General features: G+C 32.0%; 1 protein-coding gene across 1 annotated transcript in view; it reads left to right on the top strand.

Moving 5' to 3' along the window:
* The window catches only part of LOC148272022 (uncharacterized), a 57234-nt gene extending 46896 nt beyond the window's left edge, over positions 1–10338 (top strand). Inside the window, exon 19 of the mRNA XM_088240608.1 lies at positions 10238–10338. Within this exon, the coding sequence (XP_088096734.1) occupies positions 10238–10299 (62 nt within the window). The 3' untranslated portion in view covers positions 10300–10338. The remainder of the gene's footprint in view (positions 1–10237) is intronic.
* Positions 10339–23013: the final 12675 nt, after the last annotated feature.

Raw genomic sequence — 23013 nt, 5'->3', positions numbered from 1 at the left:
TGATGTTAAATGAATTTAAAGTGCTAACAAATAAGCAAAGGATATTTTACAATACGATGATATTTGTTTAATAATATTATTAATTTTTTAAAAAAACACAGAATTTCGGAAAAAAATTGATCAAAGCCAACACGAACACAAACACAACACAAGATAAAAGGAAAAAACCAGACTCCCATTTAGAAAAAAGGCAGTCACAAAATTCTATTTTATATAAGGCTGTTAAAAATATTACGAAATGGGAAAAACTTGTAAATTAAATATATGTACATTGCTATTATTTTTTTCTTCTTAATAATATTTTTCAAAGCATCAAAAATAAAATCGTATATGTTCATTATTTTATACGTCTACAGTATTATGTCTGTACTTTTTTATTTGATTATTAATTAAAACTAATGTCGGAGCACCCGATGACAAACTATTATTTAATACTTTATCGGGACAAAATATGTTTTAATACTTTGTTTTCTTTATAACGTATTTATATTGTAATAATGTGTATATTTTATTGAATAAAAACTATGGATATATATTTTTTTTTAATTAATTTAAGCACACATAAGAATATGTTTATGTGTGCCCTATTTTAAGATTTAAAATTAACAAATAAAAGGTTTAAAATAAAAGAGTGATGTGGCGTTCTATCCTCTCTGCCTACCTTTACGGGGAAACGGCGTGATGGTTTGTTTGTTTGTTCTGTTAAAATATGTGTACCAGCTGGTAAATAATCTTCGGGAAATGAAAATGCACTTTCCCAATAAACGATGCAACCTGATTTATCGGATAGTAGATAGTGATATAGATACTGTAAGTAAGATTATTTTTTCCGATTCCACGTGTGATACCGAATCATGCTACCCCATTGCGTCACGTGAACATACGATTCTCAAAATGTCTCGTAAATAAAAAAAATAAATAATCGCGGCTGTTCGGGAGCACATTGAGCTTTTCTGCGTTATTGCGCGATATGTCGTTTGCGCTTTTCTTAGGTTTCGGATCGCATCACAGCGCCCATCATCAGAGTTGGTTGTCGCCAACTATTTAGTCGCCAGAAAATCCGCCCCCTTTGGCCTCGTATATTTGTTTGGAGTTCCCACCCCAGTTAGAGATTGACAGAGAAGACTCGAGGTTGCTGTTTAGTGTTGATTTGTTACATGGCGATACAAACAAGGAATTACGTCGAGCGAGTGTTACGAAGATAAGGAGTTGAAGTAACTGCACTTGAAGTACATGATGGAACTTTGTGACGTCGTTGAGCTGGACAGACTGACTTACTGAACTTGTTGGGCTGACTGACTGGCGTTGCGTCCTGTGGTCTCTTTATAGACGACGTTACTTTGTAGTTCATTTCTTCATGGTAGGGACGATGTGAATGTACTGCAGAACAATGCCCCCAATTTAATGTGCAATACTGTTAGTTGCTGTATTGGATTCTATAGAAAATGGTGATTTATTAAAAACTAGCGGACCCGTCAGGCGTTTTCCTGCCCGAACGTTGGCTTGCCTGCTATTAGCTTGGAAACAGACTTTTCATTGATAAGTGGGTTTCTAAGTACTTGTTTGTGATTAAATTCCAAAACTAAAAATTGATAAAATTAAAATATTTAATTTAAGCAGGTACCTAGGTACTTGTTTATGGTTGAATATCAAAACATAAAATAAATATTTTTTCAAATATGGCATTCTTTTTGAAAACGTCAAACTCCGGTCGTCTCACCAATAAAGGGGTGTACTTATGTAGGAATGCGATTTTTTTTAATGTATTAAATTTAATATTATTTTAGTATTACCAAAAATCCAATAAAAAGAAATAAATGGGTAAAAATTATAAGGAATTTAAGGAAAGAATCTGATTGAGATCCACAAAAAACAAATGCTGTTTGTAAACGTTAAAAAATAAACTTTTTTTATTCACTAAAAAACTACATCTCTCCATTTTTTTGCAAATGCATTCTCCTCGAATGCAACCCTGGTAGATCGATGTATTAAACATTTATGCTCTTAACTTATTTTTTACATATTTGATTGAAGATTTTAATATCTACGAACACAAACAGCGTAAAGATCTATATTTCTCTGAAAACCGCACGTAAATCGGTTAAGCCGTTTAGGAGGAGTACGGTGACATCACACGTACAGAGAAATTATATATGTAAAGATAATACATACATTACAAACTGAAATTTAAGACGTACATGTTATAAAAAGACAAAAATACATACAGAGACTCTTGTAATAATAGTAGGAGAATCCTGCTCCGGAAATCCTCTTCAGATACATAGAATAGATCAACATCCAGAGCGATGTTGTTCATCATAGCGATAGCCCTTCCAACGGCAGGGTGCTCCTGTATATCGGAATATGAAACAATCTATCCTCTCGCTGTCTTGGGTAACTGTCAGGAACATACAAACCGATGCTCATCATGATCTCAAGATTATCGATCATACCGCGCAACAATCGATAAAAATTTAGTCAAATACACATTCCTTCTAGTCTTTAAACTTTTGTGGCCGAGCATACCCTGGAGAAACTCGGTCGGGTAGAGCCGAGGATAATACCCATTACTCGCACTCTCTCATGTAGAGATATCTCAGAAACTTCTTTTGCATTTTCTCTATCATAAGAGAGTACTTCAGTTCATGTGGCCCCCAAACCATCGAGCCACTCTCGAGTCTACTTCGCACCGAGGAGTTGTAAAAGGCTGTCCTTTTAATCTCTCAATTTAAATTACAAAACATCCCAAAACCATAATTTTAAAACACTTTTAGAGCTTCTGGCCGACGCCATTGCCAAACGTCTCCCCTTTAGCAAGATGGCGCCACGGGTCGCCACTCCTCGCCGTGTTTACCACAGGTGCGGCCCCGCTAAAGGGGGTCGCTGCTCACTCCCGCCGGGGTAGGCAGAAAGCAATGGCTCGTCCCCTTTATAACTGCTGTATTGACATCTCCTTTGCACAATGTCGAAATATTTTTAGATTTTGTGATTTTACGAGACCCGAAACATCATCACATTATTGATAATATCCATGGCTGTATCCCACTGAGTTCCTCCAGGGTATGCTCGGCTATAGCAGTTTTAAGACCAGTAGCTCAATCACAAATAACTATCGACGTGCTTAAAAACATGCTAAGCATTAGAGCGGTCACAATAAACAATAATGAACAATGAACATGCTTAAGTTATCGCAGTCATAAGTCAACGCGTGTGTAATCTTTAAGTCAACGCTCGTGTTGGTTTGTTTTTTGTTTTCCTCATAAATAAATACAGTTCTTTGGCGAAAAATCGGCGTTTACTATAATAAATAATACAATATATCGCATTTTCAAAATAGTAAGGAGTATCTAATACAAACAGGTGAAAATTAAATAACAATTACTATGGCGACTTCTTTTCTTGACATTTGGCTTGCCAACCGCTGCTTTCATGCAATAAATAGCATGATAAACAAATAAATTAAAATAGCAGTTTTTTTAATATTTTCCATATTTACACCGGTGAAATTCAAATATGTGATTGCGCAGCAGGATTATACGTCGCGAAACGTAAATATTTTGACATTTGATATTAGGTGTGCACGGATGTTGCATTGTGATCGCGAATACGATAAAATACCACGGTGAGAAATTGTTATCACGTCACTTATTAGCACGTCGATAGTTATTTGTGATTGAGCTACAGAAGGAATGTGTATTTATCTACGCCATTCTTTCGATTGTTGCGCGATATTATTGACAACCCTGAAATTATGCGGAGCATTAGCTTTTATGTTCCGGATAATTACCTTAGGCAGCGTCAGCATAGACTGTTTCATATTTCAATATACAGGACCAACCTGCCAATGGTTATGCCTGTTGGAAGGGCTATCTCTATGTTGAACAATATTACTTTGGACATTGACATTTTTCACGTCTCTGAGGCAGTTTTTCGTTACAAGATTCTCTTACTTTTTTAACATATTATTCTTTGGATATTATGTATACTAATGTGTTTTGTTTTATATATACCTAATTTTACCTAATTGTTTCTAAATCTATGAATTAAGATATTCCATTTTGTAATATAATAAATAAAATTGAAAATTGAATCACTTTTGAACCAAATGACAAATTTAAGTCTATAAAGAACTTTCAATGGACCGTATTTTTCGAACCATAAGACGCACTTTTATACTCAAAAATAATTATTACTACTACTACCATCACCCCATTTCCCCCCATAGGGGTAGGCAGTGAGAATGGACCGCCACACAAGTCTATCCTAGCATATATTCCTAGCTTCTTCCACATTCATACATGCCCTTCGGATCTGACTGCTTTTGACACGACCAGACTTAAGATTTTGGTTTATCTGATCGTGCCACGTCTTCCTTGGTCGTCCTCGTCTCACGTTACCGTCCATTTTTCTTTCGTTTGATATTTATCCATAACCACTTACCGACTTTTCTATGTCTACCGGTTTCGAGACGTGCCCGTCTCTTCGTCAGGACACCAATTAAACCAACATGCGAAACCCACTGTACACCTTCACCATAGTTGTTGCACAAAAATGTAAAACCAACACGACATGCATTTTAATAAGCACATGCACTGATTAGGACAAACATGGACTGATTGAATTATGAAAATATTGATTGAGAAATAGTTGAAAAAAGTCAAGGCGATGGAGGAAGGGGGTGAGCTTAATAGGTTTAGGGTGATCATTACAGGGGAACAGGAAATGTTTTGAAAGGTTATGCATGTTGGTTCAATTGGTGTCCTGACGAAGAGACTGGTACGTCTCGAAACCGCTAGACATAGAAAAGTCGGTAAGTGGTTATTTACAAATATTTAATAAATATTATTAAAATAGCATATCTGGGACTGCTGATGTTTTTTTCATTAAAAGGTGGACTTAATATTTTTATTTCAACTTAAAAAAGCATTTTTACGACGAAAGTGGCCTTCGGTGTAAAATAGTTCACGCATAAAATAGCTCATTGCGATAACTTCTGCGTTTTTAACTTCATTATGACAGGAATGGTTGACTGTACAGAGCTGCTTGGTTTAATAACAATACATGTGCCAGCCAGGATTTGTAGACGGTACCACCTGTTTCATGTACCAATAAGTAAAACATCGTATGTTAAAAATGCTTTTTTTCGTAGGACTTTTTCAATGTACAATACAAAATTTAAAAATATAGATTACACAAACAACACTCTGTCAGATTTTAAATTTACACTAAAAATGCATTATGTAACTTAGTAGACATTATAATAATAAATATGTACATCTCCCTTCCCCTCCTTATCCTCTCTTCGAGCATTCTTGTCCTAATCCCGCCCAATTTACAGTAACCTATTGTTCTTAAAATAAATATTTTTTTAAAAAAAATGATTATTGAGTACATTAAAATAACATTTTTACATGTATAAATTTATTTATTCATTCAAAATTACAAAATTAAATATTTATGAACTTATTGAGGCTTTTTAGGCTATGCCCGTGTCAAGCCACAATAAATAACAAGTAAAAAAATAATAAAAAATAAATTTCATGTCTTTTTCGGTCTTCCTCTATTTCCGCATCCATCAACATTAGCATTGTAAATATTATCAGCCGTTCTTTTGCCGTCCATTCGCTCTATATGTCGGAACCAACGCAGGGCTCCTTTCTTGATTTTGACGATAATGATTATCTTAGCCTTACATAATGTACGGATCTCAACATTTGTGCATCTGTCGTACATGGTTTGCCCACACATTCGCCTGAGAGATCGCATTTCGACAGCATTCAGCCTACTTTCATCCCTGTTTTTAAGTCCATACTTCGCTCCCCTACATCAGGGTCGGGACCAGGACTTAATTGCAAACTACTTATTTTGCCTTACAAGATATGATACGTAAAAATAAAAATAAAGCTTTTGGCTTAGTTTGATTGTCTATTAACAATTACAAAAAAAATATGAAAGGTCGAATATGGAATTATGAACTAAACTATTTTGGTTTTTTGTATTTTTTATTTTCTATCTATCTATCCTCGCCTCTGTTGTATACACCATGACTGGGTCTGACACACGTTTTGTATATCCGAATTATGTTTCCAATAATCATGTGTTCATTGTACTATACGACATTTCTTAGGCATCCAGATGTTTACTAACTGAGATGGATATGGTCTCATCATCACTATGGCAGCATCATCTGCGTGGCATGTGATGTTAATGACCTTATCTCCCTTAGTAGATTCACTACTTTTTTTTTATTCTTAAAGCGTTTTTTAAAAATATTTATTCTGCTTGTGTAAGAAAAGGTTTTAGGCGTATATATTGTTGTGCTATATTTAGTTATAAAGGTGCTAAACTTGCTTTGTTTCTTTGTTGTTCTCAATATGTGCTATTTTCTAAATGTTAATATTTTTTATGTCCCGAATTGAGTTGTTGTAACTCCTGGGAATGTAATTCAACGTATTATACTTTGTGTTATATTTTATTTATTTTATTTTATTTTATTTTATTTTATTTTATTTGGGAAATCGACAGTTCTACATACATATTTTTAGTAAACAAACCGATATACTGTATAAACTCAAAACTAATAACAGATTTCCACATAGTATACAAAGTTAGTAAAGAAAATATATTACATATCAAATAAATACATACAATTTATACATATAAAAATGTTATTTTCGTGTACTCAATAATCAAAGATTTTTAAAATATTTATTTTAAGAACATTAAGTTACTGTAAATTGGGCGGGATAAGGACAAAAATGCTTGAAGAGAGGATAAGGAGGGAAAGGGAGATGTACATATTTATTATTACAATTTCTACTAAGTTACATAATGCATTTTTAGTGTAAATTTTAAATCTGACAGAGTGATGTTTGTGTAATCTATATTTTTAAATTTTGTATTGTACTCTGAAAAAGTCCTACGAAAAAAAGCATTTTTAACATACACCGCAAGACAAAAAAAATTACGAGTTTACCTGCTACCGCGCCCCTTGACTTTACTGAACCCTTTTTCTAAGAAATCCTTTATCGATACCTCTTTCTTTTGTTTAATAAATTAAGGACACTATGTGTCACCTTTCTACAATATTTACATTTTAAAATGTCTCAACAGTCTTGTTTTACCCGCGTTTCAGTGAACATAACACAACAATCATGGAAAGTGCAAAGCAAATGTCGATTGCGATAAAATCCAAAATAATCACATTGTCGCAAGAAAACATATCTAATTGTGAAATATCTCGTCGAGTTGGGTATTCAGAAGGTGCAGTGAGGTTTTTATTTAAAAAAATCCAAGAAACTGGATCCATAGAACGGAAAAAAGGAAGCGGACGGGGGCGCGTGACATCTGCCCGAGATGATCGCTTAATAAAAAAAATTGTTATGCGCGATCGATTTTTAACGGCACCTGAAATACACGCAGAGGTGCAGTCTACCAGCACATCAACATTTTCAGTAAAAACAGTGTCCAGGCGGCTGTTGGAGCATGGTTTCCAAGCACGGAGTCCCGCAAAGAAACCATTACTCACGGACAAAATGAAGAAGGCTAGACTGTATTGGGCGAAAGAGCACCAGAATTGGACCTTGGAGGATTGGCAAAATGTTGTTTTCTCTTATGAATCAAAATTCAACCTTTTTGGTCCAGACGACAGAAAGATAGTTCGACGAAAACGTGGGGAAAGATATCATCCGTCGTGCGTCACTCGAACCGTTAAACATTCACCCTACGTGATGATTTGGGGGTGCATGACAGCATACGGTTTAGGACCTCTAAATTTTGTACAGGGTACGATGAATGCCATTCAGTACAAAAAAGTGTTAAAAAAACATATTATTCCAACAATCGAGGACATTACGCAGTATACCGCGGACCCAATTTTTCAGGACGATTCTGCGCCGTGCCATAGAGCCCGCACTGTGAGTACAAATATATATATTTTTAAATGCATTTTGTGACCACATGATAAATAATTTATTGTTTTTTTATAGATCAATGAATTCAAGGAGAAAATTGGCTTAAAATCGTTGACGTGGCCCGGGAATAGCCCTGATTTGAACCCAATAGAAAATTTATGGGCGATTATGAAAAAAAAAGTCGGGAAAAAAAAATCAAAAAACATTGAGGAATTAAAAAAAAACTTAATTCAAGTTTGGGAAGAAGAAATAACATCAGAAATTTTAGATTCGCTTTACGCTTCTCTAAATAATAGAATTTTACATTTTATAAAAAATAAAGGTGAATTCACTAAGTACTAAATATTTTTAAATGTTATAAATATGTTTAAATGTAAAATACTTTAATTTAAAATAAAGCGATAAGAACCTACTTCTTAAATATGAATTAAAAAATAACATGTCTTTTATTATTCCATCACAAACACTCGACCATAAATGAACCGTTATGGGTCTCTAAGGTTCGGGTAATCTGATACCTGATATATAATGGCAATTTCTAAGTACAATTCATGAGTAAGATTTTTTATTTTAACCTTGAAATAACGAGTAGTCATCACATATGTCAAACAATATAAAAAAAACTAATTAAATATCAAGAATAATTCATTATATGTCAATTTTAGTTTTTTTTGAGAACTCGTAAATTTATTTGTCTTGCGGTGTACGATGTTTTACTTATTTGTACATGAAACAGGTGGTACCGTCTACAAATCCTGGCTGGCACATGTATTGTTATTAAACCAAGCAGCTCTGTACAGTCAACCATTCCTGTCATATTTTTTTAAAGCAGTAAAGCATATGATTTATAAATTTAAAAAAAACTATAATACATAGTCGTAGAATATCTGGTTTGCCAAAACGGGGTAGCTTCTTCCGCCCTTGGCATTTCAAAACGTCCCCCACCTTTGCCCCACTATGCTTCTTCGGCGGCCAATTGGTCGGTTATTATATCTGCAACATTTCGACCAAATCCAAATATTTTGTGTCATGTTATGTTTAACCAAATATATGTCAGTATTTTTATATAGCCACATACCGACTTTTCTAAATCTACCTGTACCTCAATCACAAATAACTATCGACGTGCTAATTAGCGACGTGATGACAATTTCTCACCACGGTTGTTAATCGTATTCGCGATCGCAATGGAATATCCGTGGACACCTAATATTAAATGTCAAAATATTTACGTTTCGCGACGTATAATCCTGCTGCGCAATCACATGGTTGAATTTCACCGGTGTAAAACTGCTATTTTTATTTATTTATTTATTATATATCATGCTATTTATTGCATTTAGCCGGCGGTTGGCAAGCCAAATGTCAAGAAAAGCAGTCGCCATTGATATTGTAAACTTACTACTATGCTCTATTTTTTGTCAATTTATTAATATCATTTTAACTTTGCTGGAATTCCACTCGTCCATGCGCTTTGTAGCTGCACGATGATTGGTTTATCTAGATTTCATATATCAACTTTAAAATACCTTAATTTTGTAAATGGGGTCTAGAATTCCAATCGTCTTTGCACTTAGTAACTGCAAGACGTGTTGTAATCTTACTCCCTTTTATTATACGTATTTTTTTTTTTTAATATCATTAATACGCTAAATTTATTTGTCAATTTTTAAAATGTGTAAATGGGGGCTAAATTTCTAACTGTCTATGCGCTCTGTAGCTGCAAGACGTCCTGCAATCTAGCTCCTATTTGTTATAATTTTTTATTGATCTTAATTGAAAACGAGGAACTAGAATCCTAACTGTCTATGCGCTCTGTAGCTGCAAGACGTACTGGGATATTTATTAATTGTACAGCGCCCTTGAGGTGATTTTCACAAAAATGGCGCTATATAAATTATCCAACTATATTAATATATATATATATTGTAATTTAATTTTCACTTTTTTGCATTAGATTCTCAGTACTATTTTACAAATGAAATATAGTGTACTACTTTTTATAGTAAACGCCGATTTTTCACCAATGAACTGTATTTATTTACGAGGAAATAAAAAAAAAAGAAACACACGAGCGTTGACTTAGAGATTACACACGCGTTGACTTATGACTGCGATAACTTAAGCATGTTCATTATTGTTCAATTTTAAGTTTAATTCATTGAATGCAAAAGTATAAGAGGTCAATATTGGATTGATGCAAAAGTTATGACCGTTTTTTATGATCCTAGGTAAAAAAATATTTTCTTCAGAAATGATGAATTTAATCTTCTTTTAAATGATTCTATTGTATAAAGGATGCTTTCCCTTTGCTTTCTATTCAGTGTTGGCCTGGCCAGAGTACAGTGAAGACCCTTTGTTTTTTTTTCAAAATGTCAGTCGATAAAGTGCATTTTTTTAACATTAGTTTTTAACGAATCCCAATAAGAATATTTCCTCAAATTCCTTGTAATTTATTTTTTGTAATACTAAAATAATATTAACTGTCTCCCCGTTGGCAAAAAGAGTATGAAAAAAACTGTATTTTTCTGTAAAATAAAATAAAATAAAATAATCATATTGGCAGCCAGTTTCTTAATGGTAACTAGTTCCGCAGAAATAAAATATGTATACTCAATATCTTTTTCTTGCAAAATATGAAATGCAGTTAGTAAAAGAATAACGTGTATATTCGCAATATGCCAGAGATTTATTTAAAAATAGTGTATTGAAATCTTTTGAATTAAACTCCCGTTGATCCCATTTTCTCTTACATCACTTCACATTACATGAATTGGTATTGTTAATTTTAATAAAAAAAATCTACCGAAATTTGTATTACTGTGAAAATCGCTTTACTGAAATTTTATTAACTACCTTTGGTTTAAAATCTTCTCCTTATATAGCTTTTTTAAATATTACCTATACCTTTAATCCTTTCTTTTTTCTCTGCTGCATTCACATGTTTTTATACTTTTTAACTACTTTTAATAACTTATTTTATTTCATTTTATTTCATTGGAAAGCCAACAGATATTTATACATTTTTTATTAATATCCCTACAGAGATGAGGTAGATTTTTTTTCAAATTCATGATTATGGATATTCGAGCGTTTACAGGGCTTATGACCTGTCATTGGCTGGGTTAAGTGGCCACTTTACGTACTACAACATTCCCCATTCCGCTTATTAGCGAATATCGACACAGGTAACGTTTTTGATTTTTGTATATATGTTTTTAAATGAGAAACCATTCACAAGCGTGTTGGAGCGCCATCTATGTATTGATATTGAAGTTAAGTATTTTTAATTAGCATATTACTTTATATTTTATGTATTTAAGACTCTTCCGAGTTATATAACATATATACAAAAATCAAAAATGTTACCTGTGTCGATATTCGCTAATAAGCGGAATGGGGAATGTTGTAGTACGTAAAGTGGCCACTTAACCCAGCCAATGACAGGTCATAAGCCCTGTAAACGCTCGAATATCCATAATCCTGAATTTGAAAAAAATTCTACCTCATCTCTGTAGGGATATTAATAAAAAATATATACCTACTCCCCCTTGGGAGAAATCCAGATTTGTGTATGTACAAAATACACGTACCAAAAATAAGACATTTATACATTTATAAGAATCAATTGTACCATAAATACATATCATAAAGTCCAATTAGAGGCTTCCACATAATATTGTCATTGTAAATGTTGTCACATAAAAAATATTCATAACATAAAATAACTAATCATACAAAACTTATAATATTACTAGAAATGTAAATGAATATTGGTCACACAGTTGCACATTACAATAAATAATACAACTATAGTTGACCATACAGTGTTCATTTATTATGTGCCTACTGCCTACATACAGAACTGCACATCACCTGCATAATATAGGCTGCGGATTCAAGGCGCAACATCATAACTTGAATTATTTTTGGAAATTTCACTTTTAAAGGAAGTTAAAGATATGTCATTAATATCAATACGCTTTAATTTCTGATTACACATATGGCAGGTTCTATTTAAAAATGAATTTTGAAAAGATTTAGTTGAACATTTCGAAATTTTAAAAAGAGATTGGTTTCTGGTCTGTGCGTTACTGGGACTCTAAAATTAATAAGTGACAGAATCTTAGGGCAATCTATCATGTTATTCAAAGTGTTATGCATAAAAATGGCATCAGCCATGTTCCTTCGAGTTTGGCGAGTTTGTTTGTACGTATATTGTATATAAAATCAATATATTGCTGCTTTTACTGTGTGTCATTAATTTTGAAGATGTTTTTAAATTGACTTAAATTTATTTTATTATTTAAAGATTCGTCTCATCGTTTCTTTGAATCGCTTAAATTATGTATGTGTATATTTACGTTTTTCCTTTTTATAAAATGTTATTATTATTTTATTTTATTTTAACATCTGAGCATGTTTTTTATTCTTTATTTCAATTCTTAACTATCTGGGTAGTATGTTTACTAGAGATGGAAATATGGACAAGGATATTGAAAGGAGGGTTAGTGCCGGTAACAGAGTTAATGGTGCCTTAAAGTCTGTCGTAGCAAATAAGTGTCTATCGCAAGAGGCTAAATTAGCAGTTCATAATGGAGTTCTGGTACCAACCCTAATGTATGGAAGCGAAGCATGGAGTTGGAAAAAAAGGGACGAAAGTAGACTGAATGCTGTTGAAATGCGATCCCTCAGGCGAATGTGCGGAAAAACAATGTATGATAGGTGCCCTAATGTCGAAATTAGAGCAGAATGCAAGGCTGAGTTAAGCATTATCGACAAAATTAAGAAAGGTCTTTTGCGATGGTTCGGTCATGTGGAGCGAATGAATGATGAAAGAACGGCTAAAAAGATTTATGATGCGAATGTGTCTGGTTGTAGAAGTCGAGGAAGGCCGAGAAAGACATGGCATGATCAAGTACAACAAATTCTTGAAAGTGGTCATGTGAAAAGTCGGAAAAATCGACGTGCGTGCATGAGAAGATGTATGAATGTGAAGGAAGCAAAGGAAGTGTGCCAGGACAGAGTGGTGTGGCGTTCTATCCTCTCTGCCTACCCCTCCGGGGAAATGGCGTGATGGTTAGTTAGTTAGTTAGTTAACTTTTAATTACTTTTACAATTTTTTTTATTTTTTTTTACTTTGATTTTAATTTTTAAACAACTTCTATTTATTTTTTTTTTCCTTCTCTTTTTTGTACTTTAATTAATAACCTTACAAATAATTACTTTATAATATGGAAACTTCGCTGTTCCATTAGATTTAAGTCTAACTGTGTAAAATTTAAAACTTTGTAACTGTACTGTATGTTTCCTAAATAAAAGAGAATAAAAAATAAAAAAAATAAAAAAATAATATCACTCAAAATTAAATTAATGGGCGCCGCCAAATATATTTTATTAAATAGCCAATCGAGCGTGGCCTTATGTTTCGATAGTCGGAAAATGTAATAATTTTATTACCGTGGCTCGTAGAGTTTTTCCAGCATCGCACTGCCAGTCTATATCGGACCTTCCCCGGATACACTTCTTCCACTAACTTTTAAATTTATTTCAATTTCGTCACGCGATAAGTAACGAAACCGGTCAGCAGTGAAAATAAAGTAATAAAAATCACTTTATTATTACAATGTTATGAGTATGTTGAAAACGGCGGAATAAAACAAACTTTAGTAAAGAAAAATATACGAACTTACATTCAAAAGCTTCACCGGAACAAACTTAATTTGAAATATAAGCTAAAAGCATTGTAATTCTTCGTGTCCGGGAGGAATAATAAGTACAGTTTTGTGTGTGAAACAGTGTTTTTGACTTGACTGCTTTATTTTATTTTTTTAAACTTCCTTGCCTTATTTAAGTTTTTGCCTGGTTATTACCGATTCATATTTTATCTATGTGTGTAAAATAAAGCGTAGGACGGGTCACCTATCCGTCAACTAATTAAATTAAATTTGAATAAATTTTCCAATGCCTTTTTGGCTTTCAAATATATTTGTTACACTAACATTTTATAAAGAAAGGGTGGAAGACTAGGCACAGACTAAGGCAGGGCTTGTGACCTGTCATTGGCCAATTTAAGTAACCTCTTTACTCCCTGTCTAACATTCACCATTTTATCTATGTTAAGACATCTATGTCTCTGTAATTCTTCCATCTGTCAATTTTAGTGAAGTTAAAAAGCAGAAATCTTTATTGTTGTGAAGAGATTTTTCTGATTGAATTATTTCACGTACTAGGCAACGCCCGATATACTTCTTAGACCAATTGATTTAATTACAATATTTTGAACAATACTTTGAGTTCGTCCAAACTTTTGTAGACACGAACTGGAAGAAACCCTCTTGCAACATATTAACATTAATATATTACAACAGAAATTAGAACATTTTAACTAACGGAATTTAGAAGTTTAGGCATTTACAGGGACATTCCTTTATTTAACATTAAAACATGGGTAGAACAATGGGTAGTGTAGTACCAAAACTGTACAATTTAATACCAGCTGAAAATCGTGAAGAAAAAAACCTAATTTCATTAAAAAAAATAGTCAAAAAATTATTAAACAGCAAGTGAAACTTAAGTGTATAAATATATTTTATTCTTTAATTATTATTAAACTATGTACTTACTTATAAATTTTAAAAAAAATGTAATGTAACCCGCAGACAAGCTTCGGCTTTGCGGGAACAAAAATACAATTTTGTATGTTACTTATTTGTTAAAATGAATAAAACTTAATTAAAAAAAAAATATAAAAAAATCATAAAGAAATAAAAAAATAACATTTTAGATTTAATTTGCCAAAAAAAATTAAGGGTCTTGTGTTAAGCAAGTGAACCAATTAATATATGAACTAAAGGCAAAACTGAATAACTAATAAAAAATAACAAATAAAAAATTGACAAAAATTTAAAAAATGTAGCACTTTAAAAAAACTAAATTAATTAATATCCACAGGCAAATATAAACATATATATGAGACGCAACATTCCGCCATCCATAGACATTATTTATTTTATTTTACACTTTATGTACATATACAATTTATATACACATAAGGGCGGGCATATTGCCTAAAGGAAATTTCTTCCTACCTACCGAAACTGTTCAGTTTGAGAAAATTACAAGTACATGGACTTATTTTAACAGAATCTTATATTTTTTTTATAAAACAATTTAAAACAAAAATTCACTAAAAAAATTACACAATCGAGCAGCTACTACTGTGAAAGAGGGGGCGAGAAAATTAGAGCGGTGAAAGGGTATTAAAAGGGTTCCCTCGCGACTAGATCGAAGAGATAGTCCATGTTGTGGTAAAGGTTGGAAGAGCTCTCTCAGATAAAAAACAGGCGAAGTGGGATTATTCAAAATATTGTGAAGAAGTCATGGAATTTGAATATTTCTTCTACGCCAGATACTGAGCCAGTGTAGTTGCGCGCGACATTCGCATCAAAAATCTTTTCAGCTGTTTTTTCGCCATCCATTCGCTCCGCATGTCCAAACCGTCGCGGCCCCCCTTTATTGATTTCGTCTACGACGCTCGAGTGTCGAGTAGCGTCAGTAAAAGTCGTGTTGTTTTTCTAAGTTATTATGCCGTCGCGTAAATCTATTTCGAGACATTTGTTTTCCAAATACAAAGAACATAAAACAAAGTAATTACCCATATTCGCTCGAGTCTATTTACAAATTGAAGCAGTAATCATTTTATACTGTACGGTTTGATTCTGATATCAAACGGTATTTACATTGAAGGTAATTTATCGACGTTTTAGCTGTTTTGCTTTATCGAGTCATTTCGACGTTGCACTTTGCAAAAAATACTGTTTAAAAATTATTTATCTCATTTCAGACGGATCTTAAAGAGCCACGCTCCGAATAATCACAATGACGTACGGCGTTTGCTTTCGAAATAATTTTGTTGTGTTTTTTTCTTTTTTTTCTTTTGGATTTAGATCATTGTTTTTTTTATGTTTAAAAATATATTTAATAATAATAATAATTACAATATTTGAGTTTGTCCAAATGTTCGTAAACAAAAGACTGGATTTCACCCCCTCGGGAGTCATTAAGATTAACAAATTACAACAGGGATGGAGAATATCTTAAATAAGGGAATATGGAAGTCTAGGCATTTACGGGGCTTATGACCTGTCATTGGCTGATTTAAGTGGCCACTTTACACACTGTGTAACATTCACCATTTTGCCTATGTTTGAACATCCATATTTCTTCAATTCTTCCATTTGTTGATTTTAGTGAATTTATTATATAAATAAAACACGAGTGATACTTTAATCCACAAATTTGGAATATCCAGTGACCGATCCAAAACCACACTCACGAAGGATGGGACACCAACAATAAATTAAAATACTTAAACTCATTAAAATAACATTATATCCATTCATTAGTTAACCCATAGAACATTTGTCGATAATGATCCTTAAGATAAAAATAACTTTATTTAATTTACTTACATATAACTTTGAATTATGTATCCTTACCTCTGTTCTGTATAAATACATTTAACTTTTTAATAAAGATACCAGTCTCGAAGATGTCGCGAAAGCGATGAAACCGGTCACTGGATATTCCAAATTTGTGGATTAAAGTATCACTCGTGTTTTATTTATATAATAAATTACAATGAACTTCCATCAAGAATTTTCACTTACAAACTTAAATGTTTTAGATTTTAGTGAAGTTAAAGAGCTGAAACCTTTATTGTTGTAAAGAGATTCAACTGACTGAATTATTTCACATACTAGGCAACGCCTGAAAACAATTTTTTAACTTCTTCTTGGACATTGTATAAAAATTTTATCTTCGTCAGTAACAATTTATTTTAAAAAACACTTTTTTTATTAAAGAAATATGTATTTGCGTTCTTGAGATTTGCTCAAACATTTCAATTTTCATCCATTTTCCATTTTCAACGAGTAAATAACTCACTCTTAGAAAATGGGAATCAAGTTGTGGAAGAGTGGCTAAGCGCAGAATGCTCAAAACATTAGATTTATATTTTTTCTCACAAAAGGTTCAATATTGCGTAATTCGTGCCAGACGATGAATTTTTCTTTATCTATCCGCGCAAAACCTTAAATAACGCGTTATTCGGAAAAAAGTTCAATAACGCGTTATCCGCGCAACGCGTTATTTGCGCAAACCTTGAATTACGCATTAATCGCGCCAAACAGAAAATTTCGCATTCTTAAATCAGGGACTTAAACTATACAACGCATTATTACCAGAGGGTATTTTAAAAAAGGAAACGCTTTTTTTTGTCCTTGAAGCAAAAGAGCATTTCATAAGTAAAAGAACTTAATGAGTGATATGGATTATCTAAACAGGTAGTGGTTTGGCCGGATACCGTATATCTGGAAAGCCGGATAGCCGGTATCGCCGGATATCCGGCCATTGTCTAAAAAAACAATAAAAACATCCCTGTACTCAAATTTCTCTCAAAGTTATAAACCAAACTTAATCTTCATTACATAAAGAGGGGTAAAATATTTTCACTGTATTTTTAATGATCACTTATCGATCCATGAGTTTCATATCAATATGGTTTATAAGTTTATTAATTAAATAATTATAATGGTTTTGGGTAGTTTCACACCTTGCGCAACATTTTTTATTTGCCAGTTAAATTATTTTTCGCCATTGTAAACTGAACACTGGCAATCGGCCGGATATTGAGTTACTATCCGGTATCCGGCCGGATACCTAATGGTTACCGTATATTTGTTTCGTCTCTAATATAGATATATAATACGCGTAATTAACAAATTGAACAATTTTTTTATTTTATTTTTATTTTATTTTATTTTTTTGTTTTTTACAATAAACATAAGAGGTAAAACGGAGTATTAAAAAAAAAGCAGAATTACATAGCAATGAAAGACATATTAATAGTAAAAATAGTAATAAAAAAATCCCACAAAGACATGGCCTGTTCGTGGGTATACAAGAAAATGTTAATGAATTTTTGCTCCTATAATAAATAATAGACAGTTATAATATTTTTGTGTAATATAAGAAAGAAAAAATAAAATATTCTGTAAAAGATTATATGTTTTTTTTAAAGTAATTAAAACAGGAAATAAAAAATATTAAAAAAACACAAAAATATTCCTTATTATTAAAGGGCAACAAAACATATCATAGAAAAAAAGAGTTCGTCTTTAGTTTGAATCCAGGATGGTGCATGTTTTTTAAAAGAAGGAAAATTAACAAAAACAAAACAAAGTTTTAATAATCCGTAAGGGTTTTTTGTGTGATTTATTTAAAATAAAAAAATGTGTCAGCTTTATAAAAATGTTTTTTAGTTTTATTTCGCGTAAAACGTCAAATTTCACGTAACTCGAGCGAAAATTCGTATTATTTTCGTTTCATTTGGATCGTAAAATTTTCCGGACTGAAATAATATAAATATCATCTTGATTTTCGTAAATCGACGGTCGCTTTACTTCATTGAAATAATCTCGTAAACAAACATTTATTTTATGACTGAAAATGTAATTTATTTTTATATTTGACTCGCACTGCCTTACATCTGTACTGCCGTCACAAGAATGAAGGACGTTTTTACATAAAACAAAAAACGGAGAAAATAAATATTTTGTAACTCTAAGATTGAAAAATTCGCTGCGTGAAAAATACTACAAAAATTAAGTATATTATTATGCCACAGTATGTATTATGGTTTGCCCTAACGGAATATATATATTAATTTCAATAAATTTTACGTTATATATTTAAAAATTAACATTTTCATCTTCTTTTTAGTAAAAAAATACAAGAAAATATGTTATACTTCAATGAAAAAACGTTTCCAGCTAGAATCGCCATTTTTTTAGTAATTATATAAACGTTTTTCTTTTTACGTGTTAATATGCCAATTGATTCTACTCAACTAAATAAAATAGACGTTACTGGCCATTTACTGTTTTTCAAACTAGTAGCGCCGACCTAATAATCAGTTAACTTCGAAATTACCAGCAGATCTTAAATTTAATTGAAAACGAGTAGGCGCATTCATTTCAGATGTTTTTAAAAACGGAATAGACGAAAAAATAAGTATTTTAATCAGTCTTTTATTTTTATTTTTTTATTTATTAATTACATTACACACATTTGTTACGGACAAAGACACAGTTTATAGCGACACAATCAGGAACGACCCATGTCTGTGAACTTGCTCCGACTCGCTAGAAAATCCGTGTTGAGTAGGGGCACTTTAATAATTATATTAGTCGACACTTTGATAATTATATTAGTCAAAACAGCCTTTTGTATTTAGTAATCTTCAAGAATTTTTGCACTTTAGTCTCATTTATTAGTGGAAATAATAGGGTTGTGATTATTTTAGGAAAATAAACGTATTTTTAGCAGATGCGTATTTTTTTCCTGATTCCGAATATGTATTAAACTCATTTTCGAAAAAAATGTTATATGCGTCCTTCTTTCTTATGACGGCAGTATACTTTGTGCCCATAGAATTAAGAATAGTCCAGAAGGAGCGTAGAATAAGATTTGAATACATCGAACTGTGTCCAATAATTCCCCCACTCCGGCTTACTTTCGCCGCGCGTATTCGTGAAGTCGCCGGGTAATATTGCTTGATGGGAAAAAAAATCATAACACAAATGTAAGGTAAAAAAAAAGTAATCTGTTAATTTCTCTAAAATTTTATTGTGCACGCGGAAACTTTGATTGACACAACAGAGTAGATAAGTAAAGGGTCATTTAATAAGAGTATTTGAATTAATGAACTTTGAACTTAAAATATAAAACAAAATTTATTTGACATAAAACGGATATTTTTATATCATGTTAAATAATATTTGATGTTTTAAAGATAATGTCAGCCAAATGTCCCCCACGGCGTTGTTTAATCCGAGGTCTAATTTTCATTAGTTCTTTTATTAGATAGCAAAGTAGGGTAAAAAAAAATCTACCCTGGCAACACTAACGAAATTTCCATTTTGTTTCTTCGACAATCTAACAGATGGAAAAGTAATTAAATTTTAAGTAATGCATTTGTTAAATACACATTAATTTGCAAATTACAGATGAAATGTGATTGCATCCTGTTTCTTTAAGATTTTTATTTATTTATTTAAAGAAAACAACAGCCATTACAACAAAAAATACAGTATATACAAATAAACCAAAATTTTAGGCCAATTATAGTTTTCTATATAAAAACTAAATAGAATGTAAAAAAAATTAAAAAAAGCGTACCTGTATTAAGCCACTCCGTATCATATCACTTGCAAAAAATAAAAAAATGAATAATAACTAAAAGTACAAAATTTAATTTATTATTATAATTTTTAAATAATTTTTTTAAAAAAATCATTTTACGGATCCCCACGGAGTAGCTTCAGATCAGCTTTTCCTCTTAGACATAAATACAAATGTACAAGTATATAACAAATTACAAATGTTAAATAGATAGTACTGATTAAGTTAAATGATTATTATCTGCAATTATAGCCTTGGCATTTTTCTTATAGTTAATTAAAGTTAGAAAATATATATCAATTTCAAAAAAATGTTTGTTATAACTATTTAAGATTCTGGGAAAAGGTGCATTCTTGTTGTTATTTGTGCTTGATCTTCCTACATGAAACAATTGCTGCAGCCGAGTTGTGCGCTGAGGGATACGAATTTTAATTTTCTCAAAAAGTTGGGGACAATCTAATTTGTTATTTACTATTTTGTAAAGGAAGACGGTATCAGATATAGTTCTTCTGGATTGTAAGGTTTCAATATTGTGATATAGTACAGCTTCTTCATAGTTATTAAAATGTTCATTTTGTCGATAGTTTAGATGCTTCATAATTTTTTTTTGAATCCTTTCAATTCTTAAAATGTATTTGGAGTATTGAGGAGACCAGACTGTAGAGCAATATTCAAGAATACTGCGGACATGTGCAAAATATAATATTTTTAGTGTTTGTGGATAGTTAAATGGTTTACATACTCTTATTATAAAGCCTAATGTTTTGTAAGCTTTGCTGACCATCTTCTCTATATGTTTCTCATAAGACAATTTTTTATCCAAATATACACCAAGATCACGAATACAATCAACTTCGGTAATTGTGCATCCATTAATACTGTAAAAGGATGGTTTTAAAATTTTATTTCTAGTAAAAGACACTTTGTAGCACTTGGAGACATTTAAATAAAGTTTGTTATGATCGCAGTATTTAACGAAGATCCTAGCAGTATTTCTACACTTTAAAAGGACACAACACGGCATAGTTGAATTCAAATCAGGAGTTGCGTATTGGGCGACGTCTGCAATGAAACTAATTGGTCATAACTTAAACCTACTCATTTATGAGTAGTTGAGTCGCCTTCTGTTTGATGTGCGTATGCGGTTTCTGGATTCTAACATAAATGATACAGATACACTGCGAATGCGAATGAATGATAATGCAGTTACCCATGTTTTACTGGGCGCGGATAGGAAAATATAAAGTTATATAAGTCAACTGAGTTTATAAAAAAATCTATTTTCAGACGCGACAGCCCAGTGGAGAAACGGGTAACATATTTTTTTGTTTGTGCCTATAGTATGCATTATGTGTTTGCGTCTCATTCCATACGTCAATATTCCTTCTCATTAAATTCCACATTAACTTTCATTCGAACAAAATAAACGAGTTAAAAATGTAGATTTATCGATGTCGTAACAGAGACACAATTCACGGGTCGATGTAGTGCCTATTTGAGATATAGCAAAAACAAAGTTTGAAAAATGCCGCACATTCGTCTAATTATAACTGTAAGTTTCGGTTCCGGCCAGTTCCGGACGGTAAAACGAGTTTCGGCCGCAGTTTTAGTTTCGGCCAAAAATTGGCCTAAAGAAGGGAATAAGGTGGGATCACATTTCATGACGTTTAAGTAGCGATTTCGCGAATATTATTATTTAAGGATTCGATTATTTTACCCTCTGTCAGATTGTTAAATAAAACAAGGCGGACATTTTCTTAGTATTGCCAGAGTAGTCGAATTTTAAACCCGACTTTCTTTGCAATGTATGCAAACTTAATTCTACGCGCCCATTTACATACTGAATACGCGCGATAAAGGTATTTTCTACGGCCGCGAGAGCGTTCGAAATAGCAGCGCTGGTTTATTATAGTTCTCTTAAGAATATGTTTATGTGTGCCCTATTTCAAGATTTTAAATAAAAAATTTAAAAATAAAATAATAACAATAATTGACTAATGTATTGTATTTAAAATTAGACTTTACTTTAAATATTTATGTTGCTGCATCAATATATTAATATTAAAAAAAATAATATTTTAAAAAGCATGTTTATTTACTGTCAACAAAATAAAAGTTCATAAAATTAAAAATAAGCTAGACTAGTATCGATATTTATTTATTTACTTACTTATACATATTTTCGGCCTCATGGTGTAATGGTCAGCGTGTTTGCCTGCCATGCTAGAGGTCTCGGGTTCGATTCCTGACATGGTTGATATGAAATATTTATTTAAAATGGATGTTTTCACACTAGAATATTTCATAGTCCCTGAACTGGTACCTGAAGCGTAAGACTGATCACCCTACCTTCATGTAACAAAATTGATCGAGATATGCTGTGATCGGTGTACCAATCCAGTGTCCTATGCACCATTAGGCGCGGAAAGGGGAATGATGATGATGATACATATTGTGCTATTTTAAGTCGCTATCTTATTTATATTTTCAAAATAGCGCCTTGGCGTCGTTTTAACTGATATTATTACTCTGAAATAAATCATAGTCAATAAGTACATGCGTACAATTTATTTTTCATGTTATTGTGTACTGTATAAGAAACTAATTAAATATACAAAATCAATGTAATTCTATCTATTTTGTAAAATTGTATCGACAAATACCTTTTTTATGTAAATTGTATGTTTTCTAGTGTGTGTCTTTGTTAAATTACCTTATAAAATTAAGTCATTTAATCCTGTCTTAATTTTAGGTATTTTTTAGCGAAACTCTTGTAATTTAAAAAAACGACCGCCTTCGTGGTGCAGTGGTTAAGACGTTTGACTCGAGAGCCCTAGAGCTGTGTCTATTCCAC

This window comes from Micrasema longulum, unplaced genomic scaffold, assembly GCF_059751315.1.
Source record: "Micrasema longulum isolate JH-2025_06_02 unplaced genomic scaffold, ASM5975131v1 h1tg002526l, whole genome shotgun sequence".
Classification (NCBI taxonomy): domain Eukaryota; kingdom Metazoa; phylum Arthropoda; class Insecta; order Trichoptera; family Brachycentridae; genus Micrasema; species Micrasema longulum.
This window is presented reverse-complemented; position numbering and strand designations above follow the sequence as displayed.